This window comes from Drosophila subpulchrella, unplaced genomic scaffold (genome assembly GCF_014743375.2).
Source record: "Drosophila subpulchrella strain 33 F10 #4 breed RU33 unplaced genomic scaffold, RU_Dsub_v1.1 Primary Assembly Seq354, whole genome shotgun sequence".
Lineage (NCBI taxonomy): Eukaryota > Metazoa > Arthropoda > Insecta > Diptera > Drosophilidae > Drosophila > Drosophila subpulchrella.
Genome location: NW_023665577.1, coordinates 3,506,408 through 3,532,944, shown reverse-complemented (window position 1 = coordinate 3,532,944; position 26,537 = coordinate 3,506,408). Strand labels below are relative to the sequence as shown.

The 26,537-nt window shown below is 41.9% G+C and overlaps 4 protein-coding genes across 4 annotated transcripts; 2 read left to right on the top strand and 2 right to left on the bottom strand.

Moving 5' to 3' along the window:
* Window positions 1-9,194: 9,194 nt before the first annotated feature.
* On the bottom strand, window positions 9,195-9,543 carry LOC119560226. Its single transcript, XM_037873583.1, has 2 exons — window positions 9,534-9,543; window positions 9,195-9,469 (listed from the first exon to the last, which is right to left on the bottom strand). Exons 1-2 carry the CDS (start codon window positions 9,541-9,543, stop codon window positions 9,195-9,197), a joined length of 285 nt encoding a protein of 94 aa, XP_037729511.1.
* A 1,464-nt stretch (window positions 9,544-11,007) lies between these two features.
* Window positions 11,008-11,377, top strand: LOC119560883. The gene is made up of 2 exons (XM_037874560.1): window positions 11,008-11,030; window positions 11,100-11,377. Exons 1-2 carry the CDS (start codon window positions 11,021-11,023, stop codon window positions 11,375-11,377), a joined length of 288 nt encoding a protein of 95 aa, XP_037730488.1. The 5' UTR covers window positions 11,008-11,020.
* Window positions 11,378-12,500: 1,123 nt separating this feature from the next.
* On the top strand, window positions 12,501-17,849 carry LOC119560225 (extensin). Its single transcript, XM_037873582.1, is given in 5 exon segments — window positions 12,501-12,508; window positions 12,996-13,048; window positions 13,051-13,083; window positions 14,523-14,590; window positions 15,153-17,849. Coding segments are annotated over 5 exon segments (2,661 nt in total). The 3' UTR covers window positions 17,652-17,849.
* Window positions 17,850-18,848: 999 nt separating this feature from the next.
* On the bottom strand, window positions 18,849-26,432 carry LOC119560620 (high-affinity choline transporter 1). The gene is made up of 6 exons (XM_037874158.1): window positions 25,762-26,432; window positions 23,966-24,337; window positions 22,860-23,444; window positions 22,067-22,388; window positions 21,720-21,992; window positions 18,849-21,100 (listed from the first exon to the last, which is right to left on the bottom strand). The coding sequence occupies exons 2-6, from the start codon at window positions 24,237-24,239 to the stop codon at window positions 20,722-20,724; spliced, it is 1,833 nt and encodes a 610-aa protein (XP_037730086.1). The 5' UTR covers window positions 24,240-24,337; window positions 25,762-26,432; the 3' UTR covers window positions 18,849-20,721.
* Between the last annotated feature and the right edge of the window lie 105 nt (window positions 26,433-26,537).

Sequence of the window (26,537 nt, the reverse complement as noted above, 5' to 3'; positions counted from 1 at the left end):
ACTTTTAATGCACCGATCGATATGAGCCCAAGGACCTGGGAAAATGAGGAGAACGTGGGGGAGGGGTAGGAGGAGGAGGAGGTGCCTCCTTCTCAAAGGTAAATCAAGGTGTGCCTCGTTTGCACCGTGTGCGTGTTCTTTGCCGGAGGAGTGGGTGTGGTCTTCTCTGGTGGTTAGGTGGCTTGCGGATGTTTGCAACGCGGCTTAAATATAACAACACTCTGTGTGCGGGGGCCAAATTATATGGCACAAGCGTCCAGCGGGCCAACGTACTGTGGCCCACCCAAAAGTGGTTGGAAACAAGGTTACCTGGTACGCACCACGGGCCAAAACAGAGAAAAATGTCTACAAGGCACGCAAGGCAAAAATAAGCGGACCCCAAGAAAAAGAAAACGAGCCCGTCAGGCACCCACAATAGACCAAACAAAAAGCATGGGCACCCAAAACTTAGCAGCGAAAATAAAAGAAATAATGCTGCTATAATACAGTCCAACTTCTTTAGCTCGAACAAAAGTATCGCACTTACTAAAGAAAAGTATTTTGTTATCAAACGAATCTTGAGAAAGAAAGGAACAAATAATATTCTATTTATAGGGGATGTATAAGTATAGAAAGCTGACTTTATGAATGCTTAAAAATATTTTATTTAATAATTAAAAATATTTAAGTAATCTCCAAATATTGGGTGAGGAAAATTAGTATTTAATTTACACGGGATATACATAATAATAATAATTAGGCATTATGAGTATTTAATAATATTTTGTTTAACAATTGTTCATATAAAAAACAGCGACTTCCATTTAAAATTGATATTTATTATTATGGGAAAATTTATATATAAGTCTTTCTAAATATTTAAGAAAATTTTACCATTTCAAATGAAATACAGAATGCTCATAAAAAAATCCTTCTTTTGATGTCTAATTTTCTTAAATAATCTTCAAATGTAATGTAGAACTAAGACATGAATTTTCATGGCATCTGTAATTTATTCATATGTGCTTAGGACAACTTGTAATTTAAAAGCAACCGAATTCAAAATCTCCAGAGACACTCTGTGTCACTCAAGATGTTATTAATGTTTCTCCAGGGCAAAAAAAACATATACATAAATTAAAACAAATGTATTGAAGTCAAACCATTTTCAAATTAAGCTTTTAAAGATGTTTAACAAGATGTTCCGTACTTTCTTAAAGAAGCCTAACTGTCGGCAATAGCCCGTTTTTATCCGTCGTCGATTTGCGCCGCAGTTAAGCTTAATACAATTTTAATTTACAGCTAATTGTTTGACCCGAGAGATGTGCCATCATTTGTCATTTTGCGAAACGGAGCCGACCAGGCGATTAATTAATTCTCCGCCAGTAAAGTGGTGCAAACAATTGAAATTCGACACCGGAAGGTGACTGAAAGTCAGCGGAAAGTTCCAGGATCAGGGTGCTCGAGAACTCGACGCTCGAGGCAATAAAAATGAGGATAAAATGAACTTCAAAGCGGGATAACGAACCCAGTAAACAGGCCAGACTGCAGCATATTTAATTGCGTACCTTAATGTTTATTTTCAATTAGGGACTCAGTCATGCCAGCACGAGTGCAGTAATGCCGGGGGTATGGTGTTGTATGCCGCCTTTTGGCAATTAGATGACGGGTTAGTCTGGCATCTGCTTGGATGTAAGCGAGCCGCAAAACAGACACCACGACCACTCTGCAACCACCACCGGCAGTAAGAAAAATAAAAACACAAAAAACATGCCCAGAAATAGAAACAAAAACAACACTTGTAAATAACACGCTGCGCCTTTGGGTCTCGTTTTGGCCAAGGTGAACCCCATCCACCCATTTAACCCACCCACCACCTTATAATATATACCTTATACCTTATACCATGTACCCACCCTCCTTCCTCGTTACATTCTATCGATTTTTATAGCATGTGGGTATTTTTGAATATATCTTCTCTTGGAAGCAGTTTGTTGGTAACGAGAACTAACGCTAAACGCCTTAAATCCTGCACTGGCCTAATTGGATTGCTCCGACCGCAGCATATCCACAACCGGTTCTTGGCATGTCCTGCCAGGCGCAAGGAACCCTTTTACCATCCTCTCCTTGCCTGACCACCCGTCACAGGAGGTTTAAATTATATTTCCCTTAAAATATATTTCCATTGCCATCCAGCTTGATGGCTTCATAGTGCCGCCGATCCTTTCTGCGCGATATTGACAGCCAGATAGACAGCAGGATACCTGCCAGCCTGCCAGTCGGGTTGTTGGGTTGTTGCTGCGGCTGTCAGTGGCAGAGTCTGGATTTTCGGTCCCTTGCTGGTGCCACACGCTTCCCCTGGGCGCAACGTTTGACGGCAGTCACGGAAATTCAGGGGGAGTCGGGTTCCCGCTGCGACAAAGTTCATTTCGGAGCTGAGACGGCACAGCAAGTGGCGGCCAAAGGTAAACAAGGTATGATACGTACTCAGAAATTGCTGGGGACATCAGGATTTATCAGGGCTGAAGAGGTGCAACAACGAGGAAAGTCACTCTATTTTGCAGTGCAACACAGAAGGTGAAAGATGCCTAAAGCTAACGAGTATTGAAACCGATTTTTTGAAAGGCCTGGAACGGTTATGTGTGCAGATTATAATTCAGAATAATGGTAGATGATTTTTTAGACGTTTAAATACTGAACTGATGTATTCCCAACACAGCGAGTATTACAGAGTCTACATAATATATGAAGGATAGCAAAGTTTAATTTGTTTAAAACAATCTAATTGACAGCTAACACTTTCCCAAAGGATTTCCCAAAAAAAAAACAAATACATTTTGATTAATAGTTATAGGCCAAAGATTAATGGCCAACTGTAGGTTATTAATATTTGGTTCAATAAATTGACAGGGAAAATATTTGACAGGTCTCTCCTTATGTTGCAAGATTAAAAAGATAAAATATTAAAATTATGAAATATAATTCAAATACATTTATCCTCACTTTAAAGGTTTTAATGTTAATTAAAGTCCTGTAACACACTCACGTAGCCTTTCATTCGCATCACCGTTTCCCAAAATGACATTATGCGATTGCGGGTTGAACCAAAATGAACTGCAACCTTCATTGGCGATTCATAAAGGCAAACGAGCATAAACCACTGAAAATATATACATTCTCAATCCGATCCGTTTACACTGATTGCATAAGCCCCCCGGCAACGCTAATTGCGAGTACTTATAGTTGCAATTGATTGGGCTCTTTGTACCGGAGTCGACCAGTCAGCTGAGCCAAAAGGGAGTGTGACGTCCAAGGATGAAGGATGAAGGACGAAGGACCCTGGATCAAGAAGGGTAACACGAGCTGATGCCTCGTTAGCGCGGCTGTCCTGGTGGTGAAGGACTGGGAGTTGCTGAAGGTAAAGAGTTGAGAGTTAAGGCTGCTGGTAAAGCGACTCCGAATTTTCCCAACCGAAACGCAATTTGATAAGCGGACGCTGCGTGGGAGGACAACCCCTTCCATAAATCAATATTAAGTTACCAGTTAATTTAAAAGTTTTCAGATCAAGTGGAACTCTGGCAACTCAACCTTTGCAAAATATAACTAATTGGTAATCAGCATTAAGCAAAACAGTTTTCACTTAAGTTTCTGTCTATCAATTATTAAAATTGGAAAGTTTTATTTATCCCAAAACAACTCACTAATTGTCCACAGAACTATATTTCAAATGAATTCCAGTGAAGAAGCTATATATTATATAATTTTTGCTTGCTGTATTTTAAGAAGAACATACAAACTATGTCATATTTAATTTTTATTTAATTTTGTTAAGATATAAACTCTATTTAGATGCTTTCCTTTGCTTTTAGAAAAACGCCTTTTAGAAAAATGCCGAAAGATCCTTATCAATTTTTAAACAAGTTCAGAGCCTTAAAACGTTTATTTAACATTTCAAAGCTTTTTAATGAAAATATTAACATATTTTATTCAAAATTAAGTAAGTTTTGTTGATTAATTAATTTATAAGTTTTTCCAGTTACAGAAATTTCGTAGTTCTATTAAAAGTTAATATGTGTCTCTTGAGCGGAAAACTAATCTGGAAATTGCCAAGCAAATTGGGGGAAAATTGCGGAGAATGCATAAAATGCGGTGAGCAATAAAATCTAATGGAATCTGCGCAAACTGAATAATATCAATAAAATTAAAATTAAGAAGACGCTTTGAGCAGCGCGAGGGAGACGGAGAAAGTCAGGGTGAGAAAGAGAGGGCAGATGCCTAAAAGGAAAAGCGGAACCCACAAAAGAGTGCTAAGGAATTTCCTTCTCTGCACGTAAGAGTGTGTGTGGCTGTTACTGTGTGTGAGTGTCACGAGTGGTGGAATTTCAAAGGAACAGCGGCCATCAAAATGGCTGCCGAAAGTGTTGAAGTGTGTAAGTGAGCCGAAAATGAAAAGAAGAAGAGCTTACAATGGCCGACATCAAAGCCACTTTTGAATGGGTGCAAAAGAGAGGGAATGAGCATTATTAGATGGACGAAAATAAAATTAAAAACCCAAGGGAATTTCCAGAAATATTCAAATAGTCGTGTGGTTTTTGAAGGGCGAGTCCGCCAAAATTAATTGCAAAAGTCGCACGCTTTCCGCTTTGTTTTGTCAACTCAACTGAAAACCAATGTCAGCGGGACAAACGTTTGGTGTGCGTGTGTAATATCCCTGCCCCTCGTAAATCGGAGAATGCAACTTTTGACATTTCGATGACCTTAACTAACTTACTAAGCGCGAAACAACAACGAAAACAACACTTGCAGTTAATTTGTACTACCCACCCACGCTCGCTCTCTCTCTCTCTCCCTCTGTCACTCTCTGTCTGTCCCTTTTCCTTTAGCCTGTAACCTAAATTCAGATTACTGTGTTTCAAGTTCCATTTTGTGGCTCAAGCTTCATTCCATCGTTCCCCAAAAGTGTATTTGCAAACCCCCCTCCCCCCACAATTCCCGTTTGATTTTGCCATTTGCTTTTACTGCCTTTACCGTTATTTCATTCAAACATGGCCGCGTGGGTGTGGCCTTGTCACCCACACAACTGCAAAGTCCTCTCCCACGCACACACACACATACACCCACATCAGCTAGGAGTCGACTGGAAGCGGTAGGCGGAGCCGTTATTCCTTCGGTTCCTGGCAGAATGAACACGCTCTGCCTTCCAGCGACGACTTCCAGTGCTCGCAGTAAGACACATATGACTTCCAGCTGTTCATCAGCTGTTCAGCACGGCTGGAATTGAGAATCGAGGAGAAGCGAGTGTGGTGAAAGCTTTTCGCAGGGAAAAGTGCAGTTTCCGCTTCACCCCTTTCCTCATCCTCACATTTTGAAATTGTAAAAAAGTTCTGGAATTTGGCGATGATTTGGCATTACTTACTACCAAAGAGTTTCTGTGGGCTATGGGAAGCACTGAAAAAAAACTTATCTTTTTTAAATTTGTATTAAAATTGTTTCGGTGGATATGACAAATAATGTTATTGAGCAACAGATATAAGTTTTAATATTAAAAAAGAAAATGTAACTACTTTCAAAATGTTGAAACTTTTTCAAACTTTTTTTGGAATACTTAAAATCAGGTGTATTAATCCCTTGTGGCTTGTTAAAAAACACTATATTGGGAGTAAAGCCGAATAAATCTTTAAAAAATTTCTACTTTAAATACCAAGTCTGTTTTTTGGTGTAGAGTTGCCCGAAAAGTTGTTAGTCATGGAAGGTAACCCAAAAGTAATACTTAGCAGTAAGCATTCTGTAGAGTGCACTAACATGGAAATGGGATGGCAAACAATGTTCTAATTATTTTTGAGAAGAACAAAGGACATCGAATCTCAATCCTGAAATATTTAACATTTTCAGGCTTTGTTTGGTTGTGTAAGCCCTCAATTCAATTAACAGTGTGCAGATGACAGACCTCAATCACTCAGATTCCTCGCAATCGTTGCAGATGAACAGCGACATTTGAAAGAGGAATAAAGTTTTAATGCATATAAATTGCGTATGCCTAAACGAGGGCCAGACTGTGAAAAATTAATGCCGGCATATCACGGGGGGGATTGGCTGAAATGCCTGAACTGCCACCCGGCCAAGAGCAAAGCAAAAAACCAGGTAAGGGCTGACAGGTGAGATGCGGACGAGATGGTGTTGATATCCCTCACGCCACCACTTTAAAATTGGGTTTCAGTTTCGCTTACAGCTCGGGCTTATTGTTCCTGATGTGGGTACGTTTTGGATGCCCCTTTGGATGCTCTGACTCAATGACGTCAACAGTGGACTTGAACCGAAATCTCGCTTCAGCTTTGAACTTTGACCTATGCTAAATTCGAGCCCAGAGCACTCAACTACCATTTTTCAGATCGCTTGAGGGCGGTTCTTGCAGTCATGTCGCTTTGAATTATTTGTCAGCTTGATGAAAGGTCATTTGGATTCTACTTCTTCAGTCGGAGTTCAGCATTCAGTCAGACGTACATATATCTATCTATCTGTCAGTGGATTTCCTTCTGTCCGCCCGCCGCTGGTAAATTCATCATTTTTGCGACATGTCAATTTGTCACTCACCTGGCCTGACAGCCCATGTTTTAGATATATGTACGGATGGCCTGGCTATATGCCCATAGAGGGTACCCACATATGTTTTCTTATCAGTCAAATCAGTGGAGCGATCAATCAAAGCAGCACGGCCTGCGGTTTCTGGCTCGGCAGCTGGATTGAGATGGATTGCGATAGATAATTACCAGAAAATGTTAGTGGCCCAATGACAAGGAAACTCAAAAGTTTTTCAGACCCAATTAGTGAAGGTCACAGAAGTTAATCCTTAATGCAAATGTTTGCATAAAGCCGAGCGACACTTAAAACTTGGTCCATGGTAGCTTGGCATTTTGTAGCGGAATATTAATGGGATCTCAAACTTAATTAAATATTCAAATATTCAGTTTTTTACTGAGTTTGTAGTGGAGCAGGCAATTGATTAATAAGTGGAAAAGAAAATGTAGAGTTTAAATTACTTAATTAGTTAAAGAATGGCCGAAAAAATAAAACTTACCTTCTTCTGAGTTCACTCTTTTTTTTTTAATTTCTAATTTTGCTTAAAATATTTTCTGATTTTCCAAAGTACATTTCTTCAAATAAACGTAATTGTATTTGTTTGAATGCAGCACAGAAGTACACGAATTATATTAAATTGCATTGCATGCCATTGAGCCAATCCTTTATTGATCTGTCATTAAACGATTTTGTCATTAATGGTTATTTATTTATTAGCTGGAAACAAAGACGTGAAAATTGGTTCAATGCCAGAGCTTATTTCTTGATAAGTGTTTGCCATATTTGCACAACTCTGCATAGATGCATAATAGATACTCGTAAATACATAATGGGAATAATTATAGATGTCGTTTTTAGATGTAATTGCTGGCCAAGTGCGACACAGCTCTCGAGATTGGGGCTGCAGCTCATCTTAACCCAGAAACGAGGCGACATCTGATAAACACAATGAACCCACATTACTATATTGTATTGGCAAATGAGGCAACTAGTGCCAGTGCTTTGTTTTCATGCCCCACTAGGGGTACGAGTATCTAGATTTCATCGTCATTGCCATTGACATTGCCATTGCCATTACCTTTTGTCATTGCTAGGGAGATGGGAGTTGGACTGGGAATGGGACTGGGAATGGGAATGGGAATAGAGTGTTATCTTTATGCAGATAATGGACCTCCCTCGCCTTGTCAAGGCCGCGTTCACTTTCTTCAATGGCGGGCCTGAGATATTTTGGGTTGGTGAGGGCCGAAGCACCTCCAAATTCATTATGTGATGCCATCATCGATTGAAGTGCCCCCAACAGCCGTGGGGCATCCACAACGAGCCCACAGCGAACCGAACACTTGAGAAAACTGCGTGTTTGCATTGCGGCAATGATTTCTAACTAAATTTATTGAAGTACTTTTCACTTTTAATGCGAGCGCCGTGTGTTTCTCTTCGCCACGCTTTGATATTTATGACTTTTACCCAGCGAACGCATAAAAAACTCAAAATTTGTGAGCTCCAATTTTTATACACATATTTTGTTAAGCCCCAAATTGGAGCACTGGCTCTGGAGTGCGACTTTGGCTCTATTTTTTCACCTCTTCGCATTTTGAATGATTGTCGATCGCAGACACAATGCCAGTTGATTGATTGTGGTAGCAGCACAGCGGCAACGGCTTTGATTGCCAATCGAAGAGGTGTTAGATAACATTACAAGCGCAACAGACACGCACTGCCTAATTATCGTTTATCAGACGTATCTCATATTCCGTACATGTATTCGGTTCACCCGTGACATCACGATGGCCCATGGCCCATGGCCTACGGCATAGGGCCCACATCCCAGGGCCCCTGGGGACCGTCGGCAGACGTGTGTATCTTCGCCTTGGTTAATTAAAAGTTCTGCCTCATCGGGCATTGGGCTGCAGACTCAGGTGGGGCTCAAGTTCAGGTCCAAGGCAGCATCATCACAGTGAAAACAGGCAGGCCACCACCAGCAGTTGCCGTGTTATACAATGGATTTAAGATACGGTGACTTGGAGTTTTCAGATTACAGGGCAGTCATGAAATTTTTTGGGATTTGTGGATTGGCTTATGCTTTCGATTTTCTTGTTATTATCTCAGAGTCGTAATATAAATACTTCAGCTGTGTATCCATGAAAACACCTATTTGAAATAATTTGAAAACATAATAGGCATCAGTTAAAAGAAAGGCTTTGGTTAGAAAATGCTACGTTTGCATTTCTCTGGATTGGATTATAATGGTTGTACAACTAATTCCCAAAGAAATATCAAAAACTATCAGATCAAGAAAAACCTCTATTTAGAAAAAAACCTTAAATTTGTTATCTAAGTAAGAACTTTTCATGATGAAATTTTGTATACATTGAAAGTATTTTCTCTATTTTTGATAGCAAGATAGAACGAAGATAAGCCATGTGATAAGAACGTTTCTTGTGAATTTCTCTCAAGTTTCACATAAAAACGCTCCACTGTACAGCCCAAATTTAGGACACATAATTAATTTATTAGCACTACCAATGACCCCACCATCCTGACCCGGCCGTAAATCCCATCGAATCCAATCAAAAGTTGGCCGCAGAAAATAAACATAAACGGCTTAGACTTTCGGCGAATCTCGGGGAGAGTTGGCCTGTTTATTTGGTGTAGGGCTCAACCCACTTCCACTGCTCCCAGACCACGCAGTCCTGCTGCTGCTCCATGAAGGCGTAGTTGTCGGGGCACTGGATGTAGTCGGCCTTCTCCTGGCCCTCGGGACACACCCAGTAGTGGGTGGGGTCGGAGATGTCGCGGAACTTGCGGCCGTGGTCCTCGACGATGGCGCAGTTGGGTTCGGCGTAGATGTCCTGGCCGTTGTAGGCGGAGCTGAGGGCCAGGAAGAGGCCCAGAAGCAGGCAGCAGATGAGGGTACCTATATGTTAATCAAGAAAATATAACAAAAACTCCTTGTTTGGTTTCAAGATGATGTGCCTCACCCTTGTTCATGATGAAAGTGTTGCAATCGAAGGCTAAAAATTGGCATATTTATAGTAGTACCGAATTTTCCTTATCGTACTCAGTATTCATGTTATTCCGATACTTGCTGCACAAGCAAAATCACTTAGTCCAAATGAGTTTCTATTTATTTTTAGCCTCCCGCCTGCGGATGTCGCCCTAAATGTGTGTTTAAGCAACGGCAATCATAACGAGCCGCATTTCACTTGGCCGCATTAATTGGATTTGGCCCAGAGCCCGAGCGTGTCGGCTTAATCGATAATTAGCCGCTGCACTGCGTTGCCACCATCACATCTTGGCCAACCTGAAATAATCAGTTGGCTTAACACATGCGATGCGATACGGCAGCGTCATCTTGGCCAAAAAACCAGTGGAAAATATGGTCACCTGCTGGCTGATTGGACATCTCCCCTTTCCATTCAACCCATCCCAGTGGGCCACCTCTCAATGCGGAAGCTGTAATTACATTTTAAAACATTTTGTAAGCGATTTTCAGGGTTTTTGTTTTCAAACCCACTCGGGCTGCTAAACGGTTTTTAGTTTTTTCAGCCTGCACATTTCGTGAGGTTTTTTGCCATATTTTATTTTTGCCTCCTCTTGCCATTTATATTGGTCAAGTGGCGCCCGAAGCTCCGATACCAAAGCCAAACAAAGCAAAAAGCAACAAAGAAACAAACAGTTAACAAAAATGCAAAATACTTTTGCAAAAATGACAAAACAAAAAAAATGCCCATTGAAAAAATGGTAAGCAATTAATTAATGAATGATAGTCTTTAATGTTGCACAATTGAAATGGATTCACATTTCGGCATTTGTTTTATAAATTATGGAAATATCCGATTATGGATTCGCCAGGCCAGCTGGGTTCACACTTGACAAAGTGTCAACAAATAGTCATGGTTATTATGTCGGATGACTATTTGTTTGAATTACTAAAAATTAATGAATCAGATTTAAAGACATTAAGCTGATCTGCGAATTCTTTCAACGAAAACATGTAAATATTTATACAAATATGGTTTATTAATAATTTTGTGTGCTTTACAATTTATTTAAATCAACATTTTGATGATAATGTAGGGGCTTGGCTGTGTGCCAAATCATTATTAAATATTGGATTGCTACAAGAAGAGTCCATTAAAAGTGCACTGGGTTCTTATCTGCTACCTGATGTTGCATTAAATAATGTTTCAATATATATTCGCTATCTTTCGCCTTTCCACCCATGGAGTCCATAATATTTGGCATCTCCCCATCTTGATAAAAATGCTGTTCCCTCCCACTTTTCACTCTGCTCCCTTGATAATAACCAACGGATGCGGCGCGTGTGTCGAAATGTCAATACTTTTATTATTCTTGTTTTCATTTCTTTTTCGGCACTGTTTCCCCTTGAAAGTATAAAAGTTCCAACCCCGAAAGGTTGGAGTCTCAGTTGGTTCCTTCTACCGAGAAACTTTCACAGCCGAACATGAAGTCTGGTGGGTGTGAGGTGGCATTTTAATGTTACTTCGCAATCGATTACTTATTGTTTCATCACTCTTTTACAGCAGTTATTGCTCTGTGCGCCATCTTTTTGGCCGCTTTCCTGGTGGCTGGTGCGAACGCGGATGCGGGTCGCTCCGCCTGCAAGGATGAGGCCGAGATTGGCAAGACCTTCACCCACCACTTCGATGCCGCCAAGTACTGGCTGTGCGAGACCCTCGGCACTCCGGCCACCGAGGTGGACTGCCCCAAGGGACTGGCCTACATGCACCTGCTGAAGGAGTGCATCCCCTGGGCCAGCTACATCTGGAAGAAGCCCGAGATGCCACCAACTGTGGCCTAAGATAAATAAAACATCGCTGACTACTGCAGTATAATTTGGTTATTGATTGATTGGGCAGGGTTCTATTATCTTGGAGATGCAGCAATAGTGCTATGTATTGTATGTTAAGGACAACTCCCAAAAAATTTAGAAAATATGTGATATCTTCTTGCTCGTATCAAGGGCCTTATTATTAGAAGTCTAGCTTCTTATTTTATTTTTTCGTAATTACTTTTAATACGTTTTTTAAATGTTCATTTCGGTGACCCAATTTTTTTATAAAAACTTTCTTATCAGTTTCTTTAAGTATTCAGTTAAAGTTGTCGTATTTAAACTTTGTATTACTTTTGAGACTCTGGAAGTATAGATGTGTTTTCTTCATAAAAAGCTAAATAATACAGTTGCTCAAATTATTTTAAAATGATTATGAAGATTTTTATAACAATACATTGGCTCCTTAAAGTATTTTTAAATATATACTCGTAAATAGTACTTTTATTATATATATAGTTAGGGTTTTTTTATGTATGCTTTACTAATTAGTAAATAATAATAAGTTACTACTCGTACGCAGTGGTGCCTTTGCTTACACATTTCTTCAAATAATATTTAACAAGTTTTTTGCAAGGCCATTAAATACTAATTAAACAGAAGTTCGCCGCCCAACTTGCAGTTTTAGGCACAGCATACTGCTTTTTAATAGACCAATTTAGCAGGCACTTAAGACTTTTTATGCAGAAGGCAAAGCCGATGACAGATGTTGCCACTGAACTTGGCACCCGATCGATGTGGATTTATCAGTGCAAAAACAAATGCTAAAAGCTTTGTCGGAGACGTTGCTTTTGTTATTTTTCAATGCCCGTTAATAAAAGGGTGTGTTGCATTTGTCAGAAAATATGTAACAGGTGGAGTAAAGAGTATTCGACCCTATAAAGTATATATATACTCTGGATCGGTATCTCTAGTCCAGTCGAACTTGCCATGTCCGTCTCTCTGTCCGGCTGTTGGAATGGTTAAATCTCCGAAATTATGTAAGCTAGAAAGTTGGGAAAAATTAAGCAGATTCTAGAGATTTTTCGCAGCATGACACCAGGTCCACTCTAAGTTTAATATATTTTCGTATAGGTATATAAGTATAGAGTAGATGAAAATGTAAGCATCGATGATTTTTCGCCTCTAATCGATGGAATATTTATGTTTAAGTTGGTTAGCTAAGTAACGGGTATCTGATAGTCGAGGCACTCGACTATTTCGTTCTGTCTTGTCTTTATATATATTTTCCACTGGGGCAGATGCGCAGCTTTGGCGGCGAAGTCGCGCATGCGTCGTGGTTGCTGGTTTGCTGCCTTTGCTGCTTTTGCCGCTTTGCTGGTGGTTTCTGTGGCTTTAACTCCAGCTTGTGGCTCGCGAAGAGTGAGTGCATTTGAAGTGTTACATAAAGTACCAAACTCGAAGACTTGCCGCTGCCAGCGTCTTCTTCTCATTGTGTTTGGTGTTTGGGGGCTTGGAGCTTTTGATTTTCGTCTGTCCGCATTGTTATTGTTTTTTTTAAATTTTTTTTGTTTCGTTTGTGTCTTTATTTTTGCGGCTTTGCCTGGTTATGATTTTTGTATAAAAGTGCATGCTGCGCATCACACAGCAGTGTAGTTCGCATTCGTCCATCGGCAGAGCATCGTCAGCAAAGTGCCCCAAAAAAATCAAAGAAGCATCTGGTGCCCACGAAAACGGTTAGTGCTGAATAAAGGATAACTCATTTGAAAGCATATATCACAAGTCATCGGCATCATAAATAACGAAAAGTGGCCAAGTCTTTAAACAGGATTAATACTAATCGTCATTTATCAAATAATAATGGATTTTCCTTGTCAGAATATTTATTTTTATCAATATCAATTGAATATTATAGTGCAAAAAGCTAAACGTTTCTAAAGCGTTATTATTATAACGCTGCAGGACTAAGAGCAAGAGTGTCTTGAACCTATACTCAGCAGTTACTGTTAGAAAAGAGGATTTCAATTACTATAAAACAAAGTGAATGCACTTTTTGATTTAAACACTATTAAAAAGGTGTAAAAAGTTTTAAATCATCCTAAATAATCGTATTAATACCTAAAGAACATTTTTTTACAATTTTTAAAAGGACACAATTTAAAGCATTATCTACAGAAGCAAATAAGTTTTGATAATTATTAAACAAAAAAATTATTTTAATAACCATTAATACTTTGTAAAAAGTATTTGATCAGGATTTAACTTCTTTCAAATAATCATATTACTTTTTAAACGTAATTCTTTAAGTGTGTATTTCCATGACTGATATTTGTGGCTAGAATTAGATCATAACTAATTTCAAGAACTTGGTTTTCTTGTCCTCTTAAGCCCGTTAAAATTCTTGCATAATCAGCATGGCCAACTGAGAATTGCCTCACATTCAGCGGGTCATCCAGTCGTTTAGGCGGACTTTGAAAAATAATTAAAATTTGTCGCAACCACTAAACAAGCAGCGCGAGCCAAGCAATAAAGCAAAGTGCTGAAAAGCCAACAAGTCGCCAAGTGTGTGCCCAAAAGAAAAGACAGTAATTGGCAGCAGTAGCTGCAGAGGAAAATATGTGTCACTCGACAGTCGAAAGAAAAGCCAACATGCAAGCTAGTGGGGGTGTAATGGTTATGGGTGATGGCGCTGGGAAATTGCCAGCTGTCGTGGCTGATTTTGCAATGTCATAAAAGCTACAGCTCAGTGCCGCTGCCGATCACGCCCACAAACACTTACATCTTGGGACCCTTTTATTCAATTTCCTACCAAAGAAAGGCTAGGGAGTTTCACTCTGCTCCGGATGGGATTTTACCAGTGGCTTTTGTCTGCCCTCGCGATTTTACAAAAAGCCAAATTAAGTGGTAGTGAGTACTCCGCAGCTTCAATTTCAATGCCGGGCGACACGCTCCGTCTGCTGGCCAGTTCTTGGCATTGGCCGACCGAGCGAGCCAAGATTGACGAGCGATTAAGCCCGGTCCGGGGTCCGTGGGCTAACTGTCGGTCATCTCGGTCATTTGGGTGCCCGTAAAAACTTACGCAACATTAACGTAATCTTTCTATAACTAACTTTTTTCGCCAGTAATCCACTTCCAACTGCTTTTCTCTAATGCCCCCCTTTCTCCCGCTTTGCAGTTCGGTTAATTTGCATTCGAAGCGCATCGAGCTCATCCCCAGGAGAAGCAGCAGCAGCCATGCGAGTGGTAAGTTCACTGAAAGAAAATATATATGATTTTTGTTAATTAGCTACGACTTTTCGAAGATCAATATAAGATCATGGCAATCCTTCAATTTATTTGACCTGACTGAAACTTATTAAACTTAACATTACTGGTTTAACCTCACTTATAATAGACTTCATTTTAGTAAGATACATTTATCTTAGAAATATTAAATATTCGGTGCAGTACAATATTTGGTTTATTTACTTTTAGCAAATTACTTTAAATCGTTGATTTATAGATAGACATTATACCAAGTTTAAAAATCTTTGTCAATCAATTAATCAATATTCAAATTTCTATTTGTTAAATGGGTCGAGATATTAATTTAAATTTCAAATTTCGTCTCAATCTAGATTTTATACAAAGCTTCAGTTATTTAATTTAACTTGATCATTAGTAAATGATTTATTCTGTTAAGCTTTTTTCCTAATATATATTTAAGTAGTTTTCCCAGTGTATATCTCAAGAGATCCCACTGAAGTGGATCATCGATCGATGAGTCACGAAAAAAGCTAATTTAGTGATTTCCTCGTTTTTGCAGCAGCTTTTCGGAGTCATCGCCGTGGCCATCGTGGCCGTTTCTGTGGTCCGCGATGTTGGAGCAGAGCCGCCGGTGAACAACGCCTACTTGCCACCCAGTTCGCCCCAGCGCCCCTCCTCCAAGTACGGTGCCCCGCCCGCCAGCTCCTACCTTCCACCCGCCTCCGGACCTGCCCCATCATTTAACTCTGGTTCCTCCAGCAGCTATGCAGCTCCATCACTAAGCGCTTCTTCGGGTGGCCCTTACCCGGCACCTGCTCCACGCCCCTCAAGCTCCTATGGGCCGCCTGCCTCTCGTCCCTCGTCCAGCTATGGACCTCCACCCAGTCGGCCGAGCCAGTCGTACGGACCACCACCGCAGGCCAAGAAGCCACACCATCGTCGCCCGTCCTCCAGCTATGGACCTCCGAGGCCCGCTCCGCCCTCGCAGAGCTACGGTGCCCCGCCCTCTTCTAGCTACGGACCACCAAAGTCTGCTCCACCTTCCCAAAGTTATGGTGCCCCACCATCTTCAAGCTATGGACCACCAAAGTCTGCTCCACCCTCCCAGAGTTATGGTGCCCCTGCTCCACCTTCTAGCAAGTACGGACCACCCAAGTCGGCGCCATCTTCGAGCTACGGAGCCCCCAGACCCGCAGCTCCTTCATCGTCTTATGGAGCTCCCGCCCCACCATCATCGTCCTATGGAGCCCCTGCCCCACCATCGTCATCTTATGGAGCCCCTGCCCCACCATCATCTTCTTATGGAGCTCCTGCCCCACCATCATCTTCTTATGGAGCTCCCGCTCCACCATCCAAGTCTTATGGAGCACCTGCTCCTCCTTCTTCATCCTATGGAGCACCAGCCGCACCACCATCTTCATCATATGGAGCCCCTGCACCACCCTCCAAGTCTTATGGAGCACCTGCCCCACCATCGTCGTCCTATGGAGCACCTGCCCCACCATCCCCATCTTATGGAGCCCCAGCACCGCCATCGAAGTCTTATGGAGCCCCCGCACCACCATCGTCCTCCTATGTAGCACCTGCTGCACCCTCTTCCTCCTATGGACCACCAAAGTCTGCGCCCGCACCACCCTCCTCCAGCTATGGAGCACCGCCTCAGGCTCCCACCAGCTCCTACCTGCCACCTGCATCGCGTCCATCAAAGCCCTCTCCCAACTACGGAGCACCTTTGAGCAGCTTTGTGCCCTCGGTTTCGGCGCCATCGACCAACTACGGAGCACCTTCGAAGACCCAGAGCCTGGGCAGCAGTGGCTACTCCTCCGGACCTTCCTCATCCTACGATGCACCCGTGGCCCCGCCATCGTCTTCCTACGGAGCTCCCTCTTCCTCGTTCCAGCCCATTTCTCCGCCCTCGTCCAGCTATGGAGCTCCCAGCAGCGGATCAGGATCAAGCTTCTCAGCAGCTCCTTCATTCAGCAAGGGTTCCAGTGGTGGTGGTTCCTCCTACCACTCCGCACCATCTAGCTCCTACTCAGCTCCCAGTTCGAGCTCAAACAGTGGAGGATCTTATCCCTCGGCACCTTCATCATCCTACTCTGCCCCCAGTTTGAGCTCAAACAGTGGTGGACCTTATGCCTCCGCTCCGTCGTCTTCCTACTCGGCACCCAGCTCTGGCTCGAACAGTGGTGGACCTTACCCCGCTGCTCCATCCTCCTCGTACTCCGCACCCAGTGCCTCTGCCAACAGTGGAGGATCTTATCCCTCGGCACCTTCATCATCTTACTCGGCACCCAGCTCGGGATCGAACAGTGGTGGACCCTACCCCGCAGCTCCTTCATCCTCTTACTCGGCACCCTCTTCCAGTTCAAACAGTGGAGGACCTTACCCATCGGCACCCTCGTCTTCGTACTCCGCACCCAGTTCCAGCTCCAACACCGGTGGGCCCTATCCTGCTGCTCCTTCATCTTCGTACTCGGCTCCATCTTCCAGTTCGAGCAGTGGTGGTCCCTACCCATCAGCTCCCTCGTCCTCGTACTCGGCTCCATCTTCCAGCTCGAACAGTGGAGGACCTTATCCATCGGCACCCTCTTCGTCTTACTCCGCACCCAGCCCGAGCTCCAATAGTGGAGGACCCTACCCTGCAGCACCATCCAACTCCTACTCGGCACCGGCCTCTCCGCCATCTTCATCGTATGGAGCACCTGCCTCAGGACCGTCCTCCTCGTACAGCGCTCCCTCCTCCTCCTACGGAGCTCCCTCCACCGGATCGGGTTCCAGCTCATTCTCGTCCAGCCATTCGTCATCCTCGGGCAGCTACCCCTCTGCTCCGTCCAGCTCCTATGGAGCACCATCGGCTGGTTCTTCCCTGAACTTCCCCAGCGGTCCCTCGTCCAGCTACAGTGCTCCCCCGGCCGGTGGATCCTCCAGCTCGGGACCCTACCCCAGTGCTCCCGCCCAGGACTCCGGCTACGAGTACAATGCACCCAGCCAGGTGCCCGAGACCATTCAGCAGGGTTACAGTGCCGACGGTGGCTACACTTACCGCAAGAAGTGAGGAGCAGATAGCCACTGCATTGCGCATACGCCACGTGCCTTCGAATACTCAATCACCACCACCATGTCATCATGTCATTGTCGTCGCCATTCACTCGCAACTGTAAATTATTCCCCAAATGACAACTAATTCGTCCATTCTTCTTCTCCTTTCCCTCCCAAGGAAATCTAGACGTAATTCATTGTACCATTAGATGTAAAACACGAAACGTTTGTTAAATAAACAACTTGATGAAGATCATAGAAGATCGTAGAAGCCATCAGTTCTGGGCGATCGGTTCCCTTCACATCCGCAAAGTCAGCGACATTTGCGGAATTCTTCCGTTCGGCTAATTGACAGCAGTGGCAGCAGTTGTCTTCCGTGGAAGACGGTGAAGACTGCAAAGAGCCAAGATCCAAGTTCCAATGACAGTTGAAGGTTCAAATCGGCTAACAATGCAAATTTTCGCTAAAATACCGGATATACCTGATAGCTGCTACAACATCCAACTTGCAACTCGGGCCACAATTAGGGGGCAATTCTTGAGCGACACAAGTTATGAGCTCATGATGGAGGCGATTCCAATCTAATTGAGATTACAACTTAATTGCATCATTAGCATGCTAACTGAGACCAGTTGAGAAGAATTGCTGGAGGACCGGCAGACAGCTGATAGACTTTGGCAAACCGACTTTTAACCGACTGACTTTCGACTAAATAAAATAAGTAACTGTCGCATAGTTGCCACATGTGAATCTTCAGAGTGCATTGTCTTCTTCTAAAATCCGATGAGATGAGACACCCTGAAGAGCTCTTTGCTCTTTAAGTTGGGCTGAGAAATTTCCACCTGCGATAATACCATTCTATTGTCTGCGGATCGTCACTTGGCGGCTTTTGTTGGTTCGTAATGTTTGCATTTATTTCACAAGATAGTCAGCCAGTCTGTTAGTTAGTCCGTTAGTTAGTCGGTTACTTAGTTGGTTAGTTAAATAAGTAGCTAATGAGAAATAGAATAAATAACTAGAGAGCGGTTTTTGCTTTGCGGCAACAGAGAAACCATTTCTATGTAGATATATATACCTTTTATTTATTAAATACTTGTATCGTTTCTTTTGCTTGGGGTTTATTCCATTTCGCTATGCTTAAAACATTGATATGTATTCGGTTTAATTTGATCTTAATACATCATGTATATCGTAACCCTTCGTTCTATTTTTCTTTTACTTATTTGATTGATTAACATAATGCCACTAAGGGAACTTGGAATGGATACACCAAGTTTGGTTAACAATAACAGAAATATATTTAACTAATTGCCAAAACAGAATGGTTTCGACCATTTTAACCAAGCGAAGTCATCGCAGTTGAATGCATAAATTATTTGGTGGTTTTGGTTTAGTTGATAGTAACTTTACAAACGATTCGAGTAATTTGCTTATTTACAAACCTGGTTAACTGCACAAAGAATCGTGAAACATGAAATACAAACACACTTAATTATTTATGTAGGATCTCTGGAAATTTAGTTAAACTCCTTAGTTAAAACGGATTCAAACTCTATCGAAATTTACACACTCAGATCTGATGCAAGAGATAATAACAATAACAACGAACAGATTTCAGATATGTGTGTATCATATGGTAGGTAATCCTAAATGGACTCAAACACTTAGTTTCACTTATGTAAACGTTAAAAAACTTTACCCCAATACAACGAACATACAAGGCTCGATCAAAAAGCAGTCAACATTTATTACAATTAAGTGAGTTGTATGTAGTTTTGGTATTTCATAGGGCTGAAAACCCTATTAAGTTAGTAACGCGTATTAGTTTTCTTGGGTTGACTTTAGTTAGATTTAGATTAGTTCTTTCCAACGGGACGAAAGAGTAACAAACGAGCCGAGTGAGTTTTAAAAAAGAGGAACCAACGCACATCTCTTGATAAAATATTCAATTTGAATTTAATTTGGGATTATCTTAAGAGGTTTCTTTGAGATCAAAGGTTGAGGTTTGGGGTTCAGGCAGCGTGTGTTTATATAGAATTTCCCTTGCCAATGCTTGTATGCAGGTTTTTTGGGTCAATGTCGTGGGTGTTTCTTTGGGTATAACTCTCTAAATTCAGTGGCTGGCTTCTAAATATGTATATATATGCTGGTGTATATGATTTTGTATAGGTATATATTTAGGTACTACGACGCAACATGTCATATATATAAGTGTTTCATCTTTGTCTGTTTTCCTGTGTATGATCTGCCATATACTTTGTGGTTTGCTCTTTGAGAGCAGCTAAAATTCATTCCTATATAACTCGATATGCCTCGTTTTCGGTCACTTACACGACTACTTTGTTTGCACATTTTATTGGGTATAGCTTGTGTATGTATATCTCGATTCTCCTATATAGCTTACAAACAACTGTTTCACGAGTGATATGTATATTGATATACCTCCGTCTTCTTTTGATATGTTTCGTTTGCATTAGTTTGTGAATAGTTTTGCTTAGCTTTGTTCGTTCTGGAAGGACACATGACTCACATTATATGCATCTATATAGTATATGATCGATATGCTAATGCCAGGAATGACGATTCGTATTGCTCAAATGCTCGTCTTAGTGGTTATACATACATACTTATAACTTAGCCTCATTTCCGGCCTAACTCTTCAGGGTTAATACGTATTTTATTTTTTGCAATTCTCGGGCCAGGAAAAATGCAGTTGATATGTATTCGGTTAATCGATTTCTGCACTTCTGATACCGTTTGAACATTTACACATAGATTCTCTAACATCAAAATGAATACCGATAGAACGCTTTAAGCTTGTAGAAACTATACACAATAAGTTTTGCTAAATGAAAATGTAAACTTTACGATCAGCTTTCTGCACTTTTTACCTGAGCACTTGTGTGTTTAACGTACGTTTTTCCTAATACTTTCTGTACTCCGTCCCGCCTTCCTCATGACAACCCTACTTCCCCATTTGAATCCCCCTAACAAGCGCAACTTAAAATCGGATAATTCACTGCTCCTAGCTGCAGCCTACTTTCGGGCTCTCAGCTGCCAAGATCCTATGGGACTTCCTACTCCGCTCAGAAGGCCGTATTATCGTGCTCCGTGGCGGGCATGGCCATCCCGCTCTGGCCACCTCCTCCTCCCGGGGGCTTCACCCCGGTGGCTGTGTCCAGCATCTTCTTGACCTGCGCATGCGCCGTTTCCTGGTTGATGCGTCTTGCCTCCGCCACCGGCAGATCGTCGTCCGATTCCAGGGCGGGATTGATGCGACCGTTGCGCTCGTCCTTGCCCGCCATGGTGGCAGCTCCGTAGGATCGGGCCAGGGGTCCTGCCATCACCGATAGCTGCTCTCCCGACTCCGATGGATCGCCGACGCGCTGCACATCCTCCGGAATGTTGACCACGCAGCGGAAGTAGTCGTAGCTGGGCGGCAACTTTCCGGACTCGAACATCATTCTGTAATTGGAATAGAGAAAGGTGAGTAACCATACTTTAAATAATATACAAGTATAGTAGTATATATAATAAATCCAATAACTAAGCAAAAATAAATATTCAATTGAGCTGTTATTGCTAGAATAATTTACTTATATTGCGAATTACATACTTATATTTATATTTTAAAATAGTTCTAAAGAGAATAATGATGTCAGTTATTATTAGCTATATTATAACAAAAGTGTAGAACACATTTAAGAACCGACAAACAATTAATGTCCTATTGTGATGATATTCCTATAATTTTCCAAATATATTGTGAATTACATAGTGGCTATAGAAAAAATGATGAGGTGAGTTTTTATTAACCTTATTACAAATAATAAAAAAAAAAAAACTTATAATAAAATGTCTTATAAGATTTTATTAAAACAGAAAAGGATAAGGGAGTTCCAATTAACTATATTATACTATATATAACAAAAGTAAAAACTACTTCATACTGAGGTAGGCATAAAATTATTAAATTATATTGCTAATTTCATTGTCTGTACTTTAAAGTGATCACTTGTTATATCTTTTCCATTTGCTATAGATTAAATACTCAATCTTTAAGTTTATGTGGCTTTGTACTTACTTAGTCCACCAGGAGACCGAAACCAGGGTGATCAGACTTAGCAACATGGCCATGGTGCGGAAGGGGAACATCTGCTCCTTCGTCTCCTCGTCGTAGCCGGGATACTTGATCAGCGGAGGCAGTCCCAGGATGGCCTCGCCGCCAGACAGCCGGATGACCAGGGCCACAATGTACGCCGATAGGCTGCCATATGTGTTGCAGTGCTTCTTGAAGTGCACCACCATAAGCAGCTGCGGGAACAGGATGACGTAGACCAGATCCGAGCACATGGACCTGTCCGGGGATAGATGATATAGCCAAGCAATTAGGCAAATGATCTGCCAATCAATGCATCATTTTACACGCACCACAATCCGTAGATGGAGGGAATGGTGAGGGCCATAATTGTGGCCAGGATGCCCACCACAATGATGGCCACGCGCATCACCCAGATGATTTCCATCTCGGACGCCTTCTGACGGAAAATCAATTTGTACACGTTCCGGGCGAACATGGAGGCGGCGGAGAGCACCGAGGAGTCGGCGGAGGACATCACGGCGGCTGAAACGGCGCCCAGGCCGAAGAAGGACACAAAGTCGGGCGTGAGGTACTGCAGCACCATGGGCAGAATCATGCTCGTCTCGTCCACGGTGAGGGGATAGGGTCCCTTGTAGTCCGTCTCGTTCCAAGCTGTCAAAATAAAAAGGACATTAGCCAAGGACAAGGGATATATTAAGGGTGTGTATCATTATCAGAAGATACATGTATAGACCAGATATTGATATTTGTATTGTTTATCTCACATCCTATATCACAAAAATAAATGAACTACACGTAACATTTTAATATTTTTTTAGATCATTGATAACATATACATAGGTATATATATTTAATTTTTTAAGTTTGTTGTATCAGATTAATATCAAAACTGCACAAATAATTTAATTTTGATATTTTAATAGATCAAAATATTCTTATTTGATGGTATACAAATGGAATTTTTCAAAATATTTTATAAAGTTCTTAAGTTTGGTACATAATTAAATGTAATTGAATAAATTATCCCATTTATTTTATCACCCTAGTTTTTCATGTGTTTAAATAATAATCTTATCTCCAAAATATGGATATCTGTATTACTTTTCAGTGTCTAGGACTCACGTGTGGCCTTGGCAATGGCTCCGATCAGCACGGGGGGAATGGCCATCAAGATGCATCCGGCGGCGGCCACATAGGACAACAGTTGGGCCCTTCCGGCTGTCTTGCTGGAGAGCACACGCTGGAAGTAGACCTGCCAGGGAATGCCTCCAAATACAAGGAGCAACCCGTAGTCTATGTAAAGCCAATGCTTTTTAGGCTCCACATGGCCGATCCAATCCACCTCTAGGTCACTCAGACTGCCCACGTGCTCGTTGCTCCAGGCAAAGGGAATGCACATCCACAAGCCGATAAAGATGCAGAACAACTGGATCACATCCGTATACGCCACGGAGTAGAGTCCGCCGAAGAGTGTGTAGAAGATGGCGATGCAAGAGGACAGGATCACCGAGGTGCGATGGTCCATGTCGATGATCACGGAGAGAGTGGCTCCCAGCGCGGCTAGGATGCCAGCTGCCCAGAAGACCTCACCGCAGAGAGCGGGCAGGAAGAGCAGGCCACCCATCCGCTCGCCAAAGGAATCCTGCAGGGGGTCCAGCATGGTGATGTATCCTTGCTTACGCATTGGATTGGCGAAGAATATGCCACCTGAATTTAAAAGATTTAGAAAGAAAAGTTAAGATACACATATAAAATACAGAATGATCAATATTAATTTAAAAATTGTCCCTGATATTTGTTAACCATACTGATTTGAGGGCTTTAAATTAAAAATAGAAAATTATTTTAAATAATAATGAAAATATATTTATGGTAAATTGAAAAAGTTCGTTAAAAAGTCTGTTATAAGAACATTTCTGGCATCTCAATCTTTAATGGAAATATTGTGGTTGATCAAAAGCACATTTGCTTATCGATTTAAAAACTTTTAAAAGGTAAGGATGCAAATCTAGCCATATCTTTTCTTTAATATAAAGTAGAGAATGTATGAATAAAACTATGGCACAAGATTAAAACCATTTTTCACATCTTAATAAATATTTAACGGAACGTTTGTGGTTAATGCTAATTATTTTATCGATCCATTAAGAAATGTTTGCCAATGTCCCTGAACATTTGTATATGAATATATATTTTCCACTACCTGCTTATTTATGCAGTTCACTCACCGAATACCAAACTCAGAGCGTATCCAAATGGAGCCTGGCACCACACAAGTCCCGATGTGTAGATGGCCTCTGCCGTGCCATTGATGTAGCCGCCACCCACCCAGGTGGCAGTCATGGTGAAGATGCCCACGAACAGACCGATGGAGCGGCCGGCCAGCATCACCTCCTCCTCCGAATCATTGCCGGACTGCTTCTTGCGACCGGCCCAGATGCCCACCACCAGGATCAGGAGGTAGAAGAGCACGATGCTCACCACGCCGGCGACGTTGATCATCCTTGCAGTTGGGGCGTGTCCTTGGCTTTGTAAGTCACGACTCTCGGCGCGCTAGTGTAAGCTAATACTCTCGGAATGGGGTTGAGTTTGACCTTTAGCTGTAACGGCATACAAGGAATGGGGATGGGAGGCACAGAAAGTTACAACCTTAAACATAATGGTTAATATCGCTGCCCGCCGCCTGCAGGAGCTCATTTTTCAATTAAGTAGCGACAGCACGAAGCATTAAATATTAAGCCAATGCATTGGTCAAGGCCTTCGACGCGGCTGACCTTTCTCCGCCAGGATATAATTGGAGTTGGCCCCCACTCCGGGCCCCCTTATCCCACCCACCTATGACAAAATGCGTCCTTGCTAATGGCGCGCAATTAACTAGCCCTTGCACTGAGTTTGACCTCTCAAGCGATGGGAATATCAGCACTACAAAGGTCAGACATTATCTTTAAAAATGTTAACTTCATTAGACAATAAAAATGGAAATAAACCCATTAATTTATTAAAAGATTCCAGTAACTATAGTTATAACTAATGAAGTTAACATTAACGAAAATAAATAATAAAATAATAGAAATAATAAAATGAAAGTAATTTTTAATTTTTGAGAACGAAAAGTAATCTTTTCTTATGATAAAATGAATTTTTAAGAAAAAGTTAATTTACCTTTAGATTCATAAAAGATTTTTTTTTAATAAATAACACTTGATGAAAATGGTTATTTACAAGTGATGGAAACGAAAATAGGTTCGGCCTTAGATTCCAAAAAATTTGTAATAACGCAATAGTTTGACCTTCGAACGGAAGCTTGTGTTTACTTTTCGATTGGTTGATTTATCTAAGCAGCAAAACTGGTTTGCCCTATAAATTCATTTGGTAAGTTCTAAAAAATAAAAATAAAATGAAAATTCCCTAAGAAATATTATCATTGAAAAGTATTAATTTAATACTCAATAGTGTAGAATAAATGTAAAAACGCGCAACTACCTCTCCGACAATTTTATTTGGGTGTTTTTATTTCTAGATAAAATTCCATTCTAGAGAAATGGATATTTTGTATGTAAAGATGGCATTCTCTTTCAATAATCCTAGTGCTTTTAGTTCCCAACTAATTTGAGCAAAACTTATGGGCATTTAAATGTGCGGAAATTAATTCCGATGGTTGGAGCACGCACATTTCATGCTTATATAACTGGCCAAGTTAGGAGCGGGACAGTCAGGATTGCGACTTATGTAAAATACATAAACAATTCAGAGCGCCTCGTGTGCGGGGAGTCAAGTACGTCATAGTCGCGACAAACAAGCGGGCACCTCGAGAACACCTCAGTACGATATAACATATACCATATACCATATACCATATACCATATACCACACTACCCACAAAAGGGGGGCTTCGGCTTCATTCACAAAAATTGAGCAAAGCACGGAGCGCATTCGAATGGGGATAGGGGGCAAAGGTAATCTCCCCCTGCAATCTGCGCATGACCCAGCGCATTTACGGGCAATCGAACGGGAAGAGACTCACCTCTGCTTTGGGATTTGTGCGCCAAGTTCAAGCGGACGCCAATTTCTATACTCTGGAGCTTAGCGACGGCAATCAAAGAAGCGCGCCAATCAAATGTGCCTTGGCTTATGCAACATTTCCTGCTCCAAAGGGCTTGAGGGGATTGGATTCGGATTCCCCGTGGTAGTTTAATCGCTGGTTTCCCTCGTAAAGAAATCGAGTGCAAGGACTCCGGCTAGGAACTCGAATCACGGTAGTCTGAACACTAGACTAGGCTAGACAGCAGTCGCCCCAGCGGAGGGACGTCTTCTGAGACGGACTGTTACGCGTCCTAAAATGTAACCCGCACATGTGCTCCGGCTGTTGGGGAAACGCGTTTCGGCCGCATTAAACCAATGCCACTGGCTCCGCAACCGAGAAGTTGTCGAAAATGTTCCAGATTATATAAATAATCCAAACCACATCCACCCACACTTTCGGCAGATTCAGTTTACAATCGATTGCGCTATTAATTCGATTCAAATTCAAAGCTTCAAGGTGGCCTAAGTCCAGCCAAATCGATATTCGAAAATTAATCTAGCAATTAAACTAAAGCCAATTGGTTTCGATAAACAAATAAGCAGTTGACTACGAGCTATTGGTAAACTGAAGACACGTTTCCACGTTCAGCCGTCGGACCGTGTTGGCGGTTAGAGCGACGAAATTATAACTGAATTGGAAGTTCAAGTACTGGAGTCCCATCGGCGAACCGATGGCCCCTTCGGCGGAAAATGGCAGAGCCGAGTGCGCGTTCATTT